The sequence below is a fragment of the Podarcis tiliguerta genome (assembly GCF_965153285.1).
Source record: "Podarcis tiliguerta genome assembly, chromosome: 2".
Classification (NCBI taxonomy): domain Eukaryota; kingdom Metazoa; phylum Chordata; class Lepidosauria; order Squamata; family Lacertidae; genus Podarcis; species Podarcis tiliguerta.
In genome coordinates, this window is record NC_139535.1 from 43,758,849 (window position 1) to 43,772,292 (window position 13,444).

Here is a 13,444-nt window from a genome sequence, read left to right on the forward strand (position 1 = left end):
GTGTGTTAGGCGGCAATAAGTTTATGTATTTTCTCTGGCAAGGCTAGAAAACCGTAGTTGCTGGATTTTTGCTAGGGATCTACTTACATTGTGTAATTTATCATGAATTACTGTTCTATATTATCATTTCTACAGTGCAAAGTTCTTCTCAATCATCTTGTATTTTATAGCAATTTTCATTATAGAGCAAACATTTGGTCATTCTGTAGAGGATTTTTGAATCTGCTGTTTGTCAAGTTGCATGACTAATTTAAATCGATCCAACTGAAATCAGATACCGTATAGGGCAGCCTTTCACAACCAAGTTGGACTATATCTCCCACATCCTCCTGACTATTGGTCATACTGGCTGGGGCTGATGGATGTTGGGAGTCAGCAACACCTGGAGAAAACCGGGTTGGAGAAGGCTGGTATAGAGACATCAAAGGTTGTTGAGTCTAGGTAGCAGCATCTCCATTCCTCCTAATATTTATGGCCAACACAACTTTAGTAACGAGGAACTTTCCAAACAAGTTACCAGCCAAATGAAATGTGCCATTATTTGGATTCTGCTTGTGATGGACAACAGAAACAAGTTCTGGAGTTACTGGTCTTTTGCCACCCTAAATTGAACCTGTAATCTGATTCTACGTAAAGGCCCCATTCGCATAATCTGTCCCCATTTTTCCCTGGCAGATGGATTGGGACCTACTCATATAAGGTGCTTATATTTGTAGAAACACACAAATACACACACCGTTTATTTTAGAGCTCTGGTATAAGCCCAAGGCTTGCTTCCATGCTGTGCTGCATGGTAGAATGAACAGATACAGAGAGTCTACAGGTGTGAACTAGTCTGAGAAAGTCATTCTCAATTAGTTTTGTTGAGATGGGAGGCAGAGACCGGAGCAACCTGATCAACTATATTGGTTTCTGATACTTGTACTTATCTGACCCTGAAAAGTGTCTTGCCAGGGCCGAGAGCTTCTTCCCTTCCATTCCTTTTCCATGTAATTGCAAAACTCAAATGTTTCCTCCTCCATCTAAGCAAATCAACCCAGGAAAGGCTACTGACAACTTGAGAAAGTGAAAGCCTTTTCTTTTTTACAATTTCTGTATGGCTCATAAACTACTGGGAGATTGTTCTGTTGAAGCAAATTGCACAGCTCCCATTTATTATAGGGATGCTTGTACAAGAAGTACTTATTTACCTATGGATTATGTGTCCATGACGTCAGGAGGTAACCACCTTCAGGAAGCTGCTAGTAAAAAGAGCCCCAAGTATAATAAAATTATTACACATTTTTATTCCGAAGAACATTTTGCATTTCTTTTCATACAAAATGATGTAGGTCAAGAAACAATTTACAAACCCTTAAATTCTCTCCTGGCATTTGAAAGAATGATTCAAGAAGAGGTCTGTAAGGTATCCATAGCAAATTGCCACTGTGTACAAAATGGTTATATTAACATAGTTTGTATAGGTCACACTTTTTAAAATGTGATTTGAATTGCTACCTATTTTGTTAATACAGATAAACCCTGATAAGGTTACTTGGCAAAGCAAGTCAATTTATCGTGTTAATAAAATAGATTTTTGATATTCACCTGCCTCCAAAATTGCATTAGCCTCAATATCAGGATTTTACTGCATCATGGACAAATGTCTAAGCCCTCCTTTGATTGCATAAAAATAAATCCTGGAAACAGTCCACATAGAACAACAAAAGTTGAGGCCACCATGCCATCCATTTCCCCAACATATAAGGAATCTTTTGGTTCTGCAAATGACTGCTTCATCACACATTCCACTTCAAGCAGAGTAACTTGTTAACATTTTGCATCCACCAGCTAAATTATTTCTTCATAAGAATTCTCTACACCAAGTAAAATACTTGGTCAGTTAATCTGTAAATATATACACTTCAAGGTTAAAAGAAAACCTTGTTAGGCGTAGCCTAATTCAATTCATTTCTTTTTATTTACCTGTTATTGCAGGAGTTGTAGTATAAATAAAAATCAGAAGTTTCCAAATAAAAAAGATAACAGTTAATTCCAAATCTCTTAACTTTCCAAATATAAGACTATAAATAGTCATCTTCCATGTTTTAAATAAAGTGAGACTCCTATAGGCCCAAAATATTTTATAAAATCTCTGTAGCATCAAGTTTCTCAAATCTTTACCTCGAAAGCATTTTACAATGAAGAAATAAGAGGTGGCTCTATTTAAATATTTAATCCTAAAGCTCTATACAATCCAAGTAAAAATACTTCTATCTAGAATTCTGTGGAGAATTACAATAATTAGGCTCCATAAATATTGCTGCAGTTCAATTACGGTACAATAATTACAAAATATAGAACATCTCTTTACAAATACAAATGTTTGTAGATTACAATTTATTTACAATAATTTCTGCTATATAATTTTTAACAAACTATCTTATCTAACTCTACTTTAACCTGGTTGCAAGTGCATTGGTAAAAATGCAATTATTCCAGTATATTTTGCCCTTAATGTGACAGTCATAAAACAGACTATCTTTAATGATATTTTGCTATGTAAACTGGTGTTACATATGAGAGAAATGCTTTTTAGCATCAGTCCAATATAACAATCTCATGTAGGTAGTGTTTGACAAACTGTATTAGACAAATACTTAAAAAAAAGGAGGCAAATTTGAAAATAATATCTGAGTGGGTATGTTGAATGTAGTGGACATTTGATATGCCATATAATCAGAGGTAATGACACTTTTGATTTTCATCACCATATCCTTCTCACGCAGACTTTCTTTTTTGGTGCCAAACCTTTTTCCGCTGAGAAAGTTTTACACTCTGAAGGGCAGCAGCACAAAACTGAAAGGCAGCAATCTTTCAACTTTTTCTTCAACATCTGAAAACAGGCTGGTTAGAATCTCTTTCAGTCTAATAACCAACCTTCGCTCACTGATGAGCTCAGGATTCTATAGCAAAGGACTTGTCAACATCCTGCCGTTCTGATCCTGTTTCACCACACTGGAGATATTTAAGAAGAAATAAAAGTATGGCTTCCTCGCAATGTGACATCATCACTCGTGCAAAACTTGATTCCTTATTAATTCCAACTAGTGCCTAGCATCTTGGAACTATGAGGCACTTTTGTTTATTTAAAATCAAACTTTTTTTTCTTGCTAAATACTATAAGGTTGTAATGCATATCATTTCATCAGCTAGGTCTTCTTCATATTTACCAGTATCTGGCTCTTCATCACTATAGCCAGGACCAAAGTCTTGAAGTTCATAATCTTGTCTATTTAAAATGGGGAACATGTCACCATTGGCTCCATTGCTAATGTTCCCATTGAGAAGATTACTCGCAGCACTTTCCATTTCATCAATAGTCATGTCACAAGCATCAGCAATCTCATGTTTTGTAGCAGAAACAAACTTCGGGTCTTTTGCATACCGTCCTAATCCTTCAGATATAAGTACCTGAGAAAGTAATACTATAAACATTAATTTGGCACTTAGGATAAGAAATCAAAAGCAAACAGTGACAAAGCTTCAATACTTTAATTCATTTTCGAGAGTGCAAACCTTTTTATGTTGCATTATTTTTATTTCAAGTGTCTTCTGAAAATCTACTCCCTAGATATTGAATTGTCGCACAACTGTGTAAAGAAGGCCTTCCCAATAAGCGGTGTGTGGCTGAGTTTGGAAGTGACGTTCTGATGAAGCTAGGAGAGGAGTTGGGATGATGCATGACTGAGGGCCACCTGGAATACACTCATGTTTTCAGAGAAATTCTGGAGTCCATAGTTGTAATCAAAGTCACTCTATCTTACAGGATTCTTCCTGTAAAACTGATAAAGAATGCAGCCAAACTATGTTGTCTAGTTAGTATTGGCGGCTTTCAGCTTCTGTCCTGTTTTGTAGACACAATGGGACAAAAGTTGACATGGAACAGTATGGCACATAGGTTAAATTGGGTGGGGAAAATAGTTTTGTCTCCACAGGCAAGATCCTTTTGGGGATTGTCCTCGTGGGGCAAATCTGACAGATGGGCGATCTACCCATTTGTGAATCACCTGATATCACAATGACATCAGGTGTACCTTGCAAAATGCTGCTAAAATGAACATCCCCCCCCCTGCATCTTTGCAAATCATTTTCTGAATCCGTTTTTACAACAGAGGGAAAAGCCTTTGTTGTAGCAAGGGATTCCATGTAAGGCCCTTCCTGAAACGGGAAGGTGCTTGTATGAAACCCACCAACCTGGGTGTTAAATCCTGCTGCTTTGGGGCTGCATGCCCCCCTTTTGTGGCTTGAAACAGCCAACATAGGATTTTCAGCTGATTATACAAGTGACTTTTGATGGTGGGCAAGGTGTGGGAGAAATGGCTGTGTGGGGGGTGGAGGTTCTGCACCTTGGCTTAAACCATTCCTCAGTCATTTTGCCTTGGGTTCTCATCTGTGGGGAACAGGTAACAGCTGAAGTGAACATGCTCCCCCCCCAAAGCATCAGGGAGTGCCTATCCTAAACAATCTTCTGATTTAACAGGGGGGAAAAACATCCGGCTCCCTCTGCCAATAAAGTGAGATGAGCGCCGTAACCCCAGAGTCGGCTACAACTGGACCTAAGGGTCAGGGGTCCCTTTACCTTTACCATAATAAAGAATATGTCACCGCAGGGTGGAAAGGCAGAATATGGTCTTGCACTTGTCTCTTTGCTGCTTTGGCAATTCCCTAAGTGACACTGCTGTTACTGTATCAGTGTTCCTTCCTTATCTGGCAAAACTCATAAAACAGCCTTCTCATAAAACAAAACAAAAAGCCACCTGTTTCTTTGTTTAATATGTTGGGATGTTTCTGTAAGCAAATGAGCCTTCTGTAACCAAATCAGGCTTCTGTAACCAAATTAGCAACGTGCACCTGATAACATCACCACTGCATCATCTGTGTCTTCCCATCAGCCTCAGATTTTGAGGGGCGTGGAGTAGCAATACTTCAACCCTCTTCCACTCTGAACTCTATCACTACCAAAAGCAGAGACAGTGGGAATTCCTCCTCAGCCCCACCACCCAGCCTTTTACGTAGACACTGCAAGCTGTGGCTGCTCCCAGACAACATTTGAAATCATTTGAGGCATCTCATCTGATTCTGCCAAGACTTCCTCGGAAGGTGGTGCACACTCCTTCCTTGGAGGTTTTTAAGCAGAGGTTGGATGGCCACCTGTCATGTTGAGATTCCTGCATTGCAGGGGGCTAGACTACATGTCCCTTGGGGCTCCCTTCCAACTCTGATTCTATGGTTTTCATCTGGGGCCCTTTGAAACATCAGTTGTTGTTGGTTTGCCTTGGAAATGCAACAACCTTCTTGATCTTCTTCCTGCTCTTCACAGCCTATTGCAGGGTTAGTGATCATGGCTGGCAAATCTCTCACGTGTCCTTATGTGTTGCAGATGGAACAGGGCTACCTCTGCTGTTTGTGGCCTCTAGCGATTTAAGTATGTGTAATGGCAGGTAAGCCTTTGTTTTCTAAAACGACTTAAGGAACACCATGCAGCTAAAAACAGGAGCTCAAAGCACTTACCGCTTCTACCAAACTATCCGCACTTCTCTGCTTGTCACTATGCTTATGCCTAAAGTCGCTCGGTACAGTCAAATTAGCTGGCGTAAATGTCCGATAGGCAATATCAGGATCATCTGTGTACCAGGAGCTCCTATGCAAAGACGGGAGGCTGCCATTCATATGTTCCGTCGATTCTGCTCGGTCAACTTGGATAAGAGGCGTATAATAAGGAGTACGGTCACGGTTGGGTGGGGTAGCTGGTGGTGTGGCCCAGGAACGGGTGGAACGGCTGGGGGAATGCCGGTGAGCTTTAGTGGCATCCAGACCTGCAACAGCCATGACCTGAAGAAGAGATTAAAAGCTAATACACTCACAGATTTATGAAGGCAGTAGCAGATCACATGCAAAGTCGTTTCAGCCAGTAACCACACTTGTCATCTCCAGCCACTTAAGGTGTTCAATCAGACATTTGTTTGTTTTTAGATTGAAGAGTGAACCATGCCATTGTTCAGTTTACTTATGATTTGCATTTATGAACATGGTGGACAATGAATGTGTTAAACAAACAGGAGGGGTGTTCGTGAGAGAGCGTGTGTGCGTGAGAGAGAGAGAGCATAGAACTTTGATTTATTACTTCTCTGTTCTCTCAACAAAACATGTGAAAGATGGCTTAAAGCTCACTGCATTTTGGGGTTGCCAGGAAATATATTGGAAACTTTTAACAACCCTGAAGTTGTGCTGGGTTAAAATACTGGCCATAGTCCAGAATTATATTGTGTTTAACTTCCACTGATTGCGATGAGACTTAATGTGCCTAGCTGTGCACTGAACTGTGGCACCCAAGTCTCAGCTAAGGGAGTAACCAGTGTGCTGTAACTCTTTGGCTGCATGACTGAGGTCCATCCTGTGTAAGCACTTCGGACAGCAAGAAACTCTGAAACAGATCCTGGCAGTGTTACCCAGTGTTCATATTTTTGAATATGGAATGGTGCAAAATAGGCATAACTGAACCCAGTATTCAAGACTTGGGGCTCATCCACACTAACATTTGGCCCCACACTTTCCAAGTGTAGCTCCACACTTTAAAGCTACATTTCCAAGCATTTTTTTTGGACTGTCATTTCCCCAGGAAAATTTGATGCTGAATCAGAACAAATGGGAATTCAGGTTGTCTATATACCGTATTTTTCGCCCTATAGGGCGCACTGGCCCATAGGTCTCACCTCGTTTTTGGGGGGGAAATGAATAAAAAAAAAATATCCCCCCAGCCGCGGGGCTGGGGAAGCCCAAACGTCCCTCGACCCCAGCCCCCAGAACAGGCTGCTATCCGCAAGCCTTGCGAGCCCAGTGGCAACTCCCGCCGGGCGCGCAAGGCTTGCGGACACCTGCCCGAAGCACGGGGCGTCCTCCGGAGGGCGCCCTGTGCTTCGGGCTGCAGGCTTCCGCCCGCAAGCCTTGCAAGCCCGCGGGAACTCCCCCCGGGCGTGCAAGGCTTGCGGATCACTTCCTGAAGCCTGGAGAGCGAGAGGGGTTGGTGCACACCGACGCCTCTCGCTCTCCAGGCTTCAGCGAAAGCCTGCATTCGCCCCATAGGACGCACACACATTTCCCCTTCATTTTTGGAGGGGGAAAAGTGCATCCTATAGGGCGAAAAATACGGTATTTGCTTCAGGGCTAAAAGAAAAATGGCTCAGATACAGTGAAGATCTGTGCGGCACAAAAGGAAGTCTGGATGAGCTTTTAATGTGACCTAATATTGGGGAAGAAAAAGCATTAGTATAAAAAATGCACTGGATGCAGTGTCCTAATAAATTACAGCAACTTCTTTTGAATGTTTGCAGAAATAAATAATTACATCAGGGATAGGGAAGCTGTCACTCTCCAGTTGTTGCTGAACTGCAACTCCCATTGTCTGTGAACATTGCCCATGTTGGCTGGGGGCTAATGGAGTCCAACAACATCTGGTTGGTCACAGGTTTCCCGTCTCTGAAATACATAACTTTTTGCCAAGCTACTCAACCTTTGCAACTACACCATGAGACCAATGGTTTAATTTTGGGACACGCTCTCAGTACAATCAACTCCTGTTACTTCTGAGCAACCACACATAGGATTGGCTTGCAGTCTTATGCCCACTTACATGAGACTAAGCCCCCTGAGTCAGTGGGACTTAGTTCCAAGGGGAAATGCATAAAGCCAGATTTTGCTGTTTAATGGCAGCCCCAGAAAAAACCATCAAAATGCAACATACACCATTCTTCAGTAGAAGCATTAATAGGATCGTAGATATAGCTGATTGTAACTTGCAAAAGTTGTAAGGGAGGAATTCCATGTCGTGCTAAGGAGATTGTTCTGTTAGCACTAGCGTTTTTCCTTGCCAAATGGACTGATCTCTCTCCTCCCTCTGTATGCTATTCTGGGGTTGGGATTTGGGGAGGGTGCAGGAGGAAGAAAGGTGAGGGGGAGCTCCACTGAGCTGGCTGGCTTCTGCTGGTACAGCAACTTAGTTGAATCTGGCCCTTTGTAACTAACCAGGGAAGTATGAGTTGCTTACCAAACCCTTTAAGGATCCAAATTGCTCTTTGTCTTGCCCATCAGGACCATTTTTTCCTCCTGAGACTGGACTTGGTGAAGAAACAGTTGCTGATAAATAGTCTAGAGGCATAGGAGCACCCTTCCCGTTCCCCTGCAGTCACGTTTTTCTCTCCCCAATTCAGGATCCAGAAAGCTGAGCTCTCATGAGTTTTAACGTGCTGGTGACCTTACAAAATCCCTAGTTGGGCATTTAGAATGGGGCTTAAGGCAGCTAACATCCTCCCACCATCCATCCATCCTTGCTATCACACCTCCATGTGTTTGAGAGAGACTGCCTGCCCTAACTGCATGCACTGGGGAGCCTTGATTTTTCCAGTTTCAAAAGGCACAAGAGCCTCCATGAGTACAGGAGGTTTCCTCCCCACAAACAGTTGTCTTGGAACACCCAGAAGGTGACAGGGATCGGATGTGGAGCTAGCATACCCAGGCAGACTCTTCTCTCTTCTGAACCCTATTCAGAACACTTGGAAAAGGATTCCTATCTTTCGTCCCCCTGAGTGTTGCCAGTATTGGCGTATTCCAAAGAAGTGGCATAAAATTACATATCAAACATAGAATTCTGCAACTAAAGTGTGAACACTGTGTTTTAACTCACCTGCTGTTGCATTAAATGCAGGGGCAAAGCAGTGCGGTGGTGAAAAGTGGGGGATAGTGGGATTTCATCCTGACTGCTCTGTCTGCGGAGGCATTCAAAATTAAAGGAAGAGCGGCGATTTGCTGAAACGTGAAAAGATTGAATTGGTGATTACTATTTTCTGGAAACAGTTTCAAGAGGAGCAACTACTAGTCAATTGCAGGAAAGGTGACAAATAGTTTTGGGTTGTCTTAAGGAGTAACTTCGGGGACGTGGGTGGCGCTGTGGGTTAAACCACAGAGCCTAGGGCTAGCCGATCACTAGGTCGGCGGTTCAAATCCCCGCGACGGGGTGAGCTCCTGTTGCTCAGTCCCTGCTCCTGCCAACCTAGCAGTTCGAAAGCACGTCAAAGTGCAAGTAGATAAATAGGTACCGCTCCAGCGGGAAGGTAAACGGCGTTTCCGTGCGCTGCTCTGGTTCTCCAGAAGCGACTTAGTCATGCTAGCCACATGACCCAGAAGCTGTATGCCGGCTCCCTCAGCCAGTAAAGCTGGATGAGTGCCACAACCCCAGAGTTGGCTACGACTGGACCTAATGGTCAGGGTTCCCTTTCCCTTTACTTTTAAGGAGTAACTTACTGATTGCTAGCTACAATTAGGTCATTTTCTGGTATTACCATTAGGATAGACAGATTGATCTATGAAGCGTCAGGCTGCAAAAGCTAATAATCCATAAAATCCAAAGTTCTGATAACTCTCCAAGGCAGTCTGCCTGGCCCAAGGAGGGAAGTGTGATAATGCAAAAATTACATCACACTCAATAAAAACCACAGCTCTAATGGTGTGGGGTTTTGTTTTGTTTTTTTGACACTTTGAAGAAAACATATTGAAAGGCCAATTATGTCTCAAAAGTGTTGACAGAAACCCAAGACAGTCTCCTAGATCGCACATATAAAATAATGATGTAAAATAATGTATCATGCTGTGTGTGAATTAAATAACTTATGAAACATTCTTTAAAACTGGTTTTTCCTTGAGTGAATTTCATCCTTCCCCGTTATCCATAATCAAGAAGCCCATGGCAATTGTCTGTAGTGAGCCGGAGTATTACTCACATTTATAAAAACTCTGTGTTTTAATTAATAATATTTCATGAAATAAAGACAGTGCATATTCACTTCTGAGAAATGGAAGGAATTCCTAGTATTGGAGAGATTGTATCTCCAGGAACAAACGCAACACTAATTCACTTCCTTGTGATCTCAAAATTCAAATCGCCCTTGTCACATGTTGCATCTGACAATGTTTCCTTCTTGTGCATAGCAACCGTAAGTTTTCCAGCATTGAACCTTAGATTATGTTACCCCAAGGGTGAGGCAGATAGGATAGAAGCAAGATGCAAGCCGCATCTATGGCTTGGTTTGCATGTAACTCTAAACCAAGGTTTAGCATTATGGTTGCTTCCAGTTGATGAGTTTATTGAGCATCCTTATTTGCTGTGTCAAGTAAATGTTATCTCAAACCTTTTAATGTATTTTCTCATCACTTCCCTGAGGTTGGTTGTGGCTTATTCTTATAATACTAAGACATTTAACTCGGCTATTGTTTCTGTTGGTTTGTTGCAAATCTATTTCACAACTAGCGAAGGGAAGCTAAATGGCACTGTGGTAAAAGTAAAAGGACCCCTGACCATTAGGTTCAGTCGCCGACGACTCTGGGGTTGAGGTGCTCATCTCGCTTTACTGGCCGAGGGAGCCAGCATACAGCTTCCGGGTCATGTGGCCAGCATGACTAAGCCACTTCTGGCGAACCAGAGCAGCGCAAAGAAAAGCTGTTTACCTTCCCGCCAGAGCAGTACCTATTTATCTACTTGCACTTTGACGTGCTTTTGAACTGCTAGGTTGGCAGGAGCAGGGACTGAGCAAAGGGATCTCACCCCGTCACGGGGATTCGAACCCCCAACCTTCTGATTGGGAAGCCCTAGGCTCTGTGGTTTAACCCACAGCACCACCCATGTCCCTAATGGCATTGTAACTTCACAACAAATACACAGCAAAGGAAGTGATCCTGTTGCCTGGTTACATGTTGCAGTCTGGGTCCAAAATAGCAAAAAGTTACATGACACTATTTTTTTTACAGTAACAAGTTTATTTTGGATCACATAATTTTATCTCTTAGGAGGGAAGGGTTTCCTGACAAGGTGTATCAATTTTCTACAGAATGCCTTAAGCTTTAGGCTCGCAGTTCTATTTTTGGGTAGTGTATGTCATGGGGACACGGGTGGCGCTGTGGGTTAAAGCCTCAGCGCCTAGGACTTGCCGATCGCATGGCCGGCGGTTCGAATCCCCGCGGCGGGGTGCGCTCCCGTCGTTCGGTCCCAGTGCCTGCCAACCTAGCAGTTCGAAAGCACCTCCGGGTGCAAGTAGATAAATAGGGACCGCTTACCAGCGGGAAGGTAAACGGCGTTCCGTGTGCTGCGCTGGCTCACCAGATGCAGCTTTTCACGCTGGCCACGTGACCTGGAAGTGTCTGCGGACAGCGCTGGCTCCCGGCCTATAGAGTGAGATGAGCGCACAACCCTAGAGTCTGGCAAGACTGGCCCGTACGGGCAGGGGTACCTTTACCTTTATATCATGGTACCATAACTGCCTTTGTTGTGCTGGTTGATGGCCTTTGTTGGGAAAGAGCGCAACCCTGCTCATTCTCCTTCACTTCTCTTTGGATTTTGACCACCGTAGACCCTGGTCTTCTCCTGCACTAACCACTGTATTTCAGCAATTCCATCCCTACCTTTAGGGTTGGTTTCAGAAAACACAACTGAAGCTATTGCTTGCCCCTGGGAGGGTTGACCTATGGCACGGCATCCCAGAGGGATCCATTCTGTTCCACATGTTTTTTTTAACAACTATGCTCTTGAAAACGTCACCAGGAGTTTTGGAGTGAGGTGCCATCAATGTGTGGATAACATATAGCGCTCTCTGTGCACCATCTGAATCAGGAGAGGCATTTCAGTAGCTAGGCTAGTGCCTGGATACAGTAATGGGCTGAATGTGAGCCAAGAGACTGAAAGTGAAACCAGACAAGACAGGAGTGTTACATGTTCTAAGTTCCCAAACCTGGGAGGTGGTGAGGCAGCCTGTTCTGGATGGGAATGACCAATGGTGTAGCTGGGGCCACTGTTGGATGCAGTGTTGTCGCTGGAGGCCTGTGTGGCCTTGGGAGTTAGGAGTGCCTATTTCTAGTTACAGCTGGTTTGCCAGCTATGGCGCCTCCTGAAGAAATCACTTGCTCACTTTACTCCATGCTCCGGTAGTGTCCAGACTGGACTGTTGCAGTGTATTCTATGTAGTGGTGCCCTTGGAACAGGTTTGGAAGCTGCAACTGGCACAGAATGTGGAAGTCAGAAGAATGTCTAATATGGCTGCAAGGATTCATATTACATCTGTTTGGAAACATCTGCTCTGGTTGCTCGTCTGTTTCTGAGCCCAATTCAAGGTGTTTGCATTAGTCCTACACTCCAAATATAGCCTCCTCCTAGATATGCCAGCTCAAGTATTGAGATTAGCAGAAGTGGTTCTCTTGGTGTTGCCACCTCACAGGTCCAGTAGTTTTAAACAGGGCCTTCTCTGTGATGTCCCCAAAACTGTGGAACTCCCTCTTTGCATCTTTTGCTTAAGATAAACCTGTTTCCTCTGGCCTTTGGAAGTGAAATAGGATATTTTTTTGTCATCCCTTTAATGGTGTTGCTAGTTGTATCTGTTCTATGCTTTTGTTGCTTTTCTATGGTTTGTTAATTATGCATGTTTATGTGATGGTATTGTACTAAATGTAACCTGTCTTGTGGTGTTGGGGTAAAGGACAGTTAAAAAATACAGTGGTACCTTGGGTTAAGTACTTAATTCGTTCCGGAGGTCCGTTCTTAACCTGAAACTGTTCTTAACTTGAAGCACCACTTTAGCTAATGGGGCCTCCTGCTGCTGCCGCGCCGCCAGAGCATGATTACTGTTCTCACCCTGAAGCAAAGTTCTTAACCTGAAGCACTATTTCTGGGTTAGCGGAGTCTGTAACCTGAAGCATATGTAACCTGAAGCGTATGTAACCCGAGGTACCACTGTAACTCCATAAATGAATGCTGTTTTGGTAACAGAGGGTAGATTTCAAATGCTAATCTGGAAAGTATAGATAAATCTAGATCAATTCTAATTCTGACAGAGTTGCCTCTGGTTTCTGACTGTTTATGGTGAGCAGAATAATTTTGATACCATGGGGCCAAGAGACATCCACAGGTCCTGTAGCAAACCAAACATACGTCCATATAATGAAGCCAACTTTCCCAGTTGTACTCACGTGTGGGTGTTGGAGGTAGCAACCGCCTCCTCGGAGATCTTTTTGAATCATAGCACATCTGGGAGTCATCTTCCTCAAAAAAACCATGTGGGTGATGGTAACCCTTTGGCCGTTCGAAGTCCAAATCATTACAGTGATATCTACTGGGATAGTCATATGTATACCTGCGGTAAAGAAACAGATGGTTAATGCAGGTCATACAGGAGTAGTCCAGGACATTTTGCTGTCTCAAGTTGAAGCAGCGAATAGTGCCCTTCCCCCAAAAAATCAAAGTGCAGAGTATGTAAGGCCTGTAAGTTATCATAGTACTTCAACTGCCCACAACTGCCTTCCCTCCATCCCAGGCAGTAAAAAACACACCAATAAATTACATAACTAACAATTTGATGCCCTGCTG

General features: G+C 43.3%; 2 protein-coding genes across 33 annotated transcripts in view; one reads left to right on the forward strand and one right to left on the reverse strand.

Moving 5' to 3' along the window:
- The window catches only part of CHDH (choline dehydrogenase), a 42,070-nt gene that overhangs the window by 19,721 nt on the left and 8,905 nt on the right, over window positions 1-13,444 (forward strand). The gene's annotated exons all lie outside the window — the stretch shown is intronic.
- Window positions 1,262-13,444, reverse strand: part of CACNA1D (calcium voltage-gated channel subunit alpha1 D) — a 184,070-nt gene continuing 171,887 nt past the window's right edge. For all 31 annotated transcript variants that reach the window (XM_083420303.1, XM_083420309.1, XM_083420304.1 and 28 more), the window contains 4 exons: window positions 13,048-13,211; window positions 8,723-8,844; window positions 5,554-5,874; window positions 1,262-3,453 (listed from right to left, as the gene is read on the reverse strand). In XM_083420303.1, the coding sequence (XP_083276429.1) occupies window positions 3,160-3,453; window positions 5,554-5,874; window positions 8,723-8,844; window positions 13,048-13,211 (901 nt within the window). In that variant the 3' untranslated portion in view covers window positions 1,262-3,159. The remainder of the gene's footprint in view (window positions 3,454-5,553; window positions 5,875-8,722; window positions 8,845-13,047; window positions 13,212-13,444) is intronic.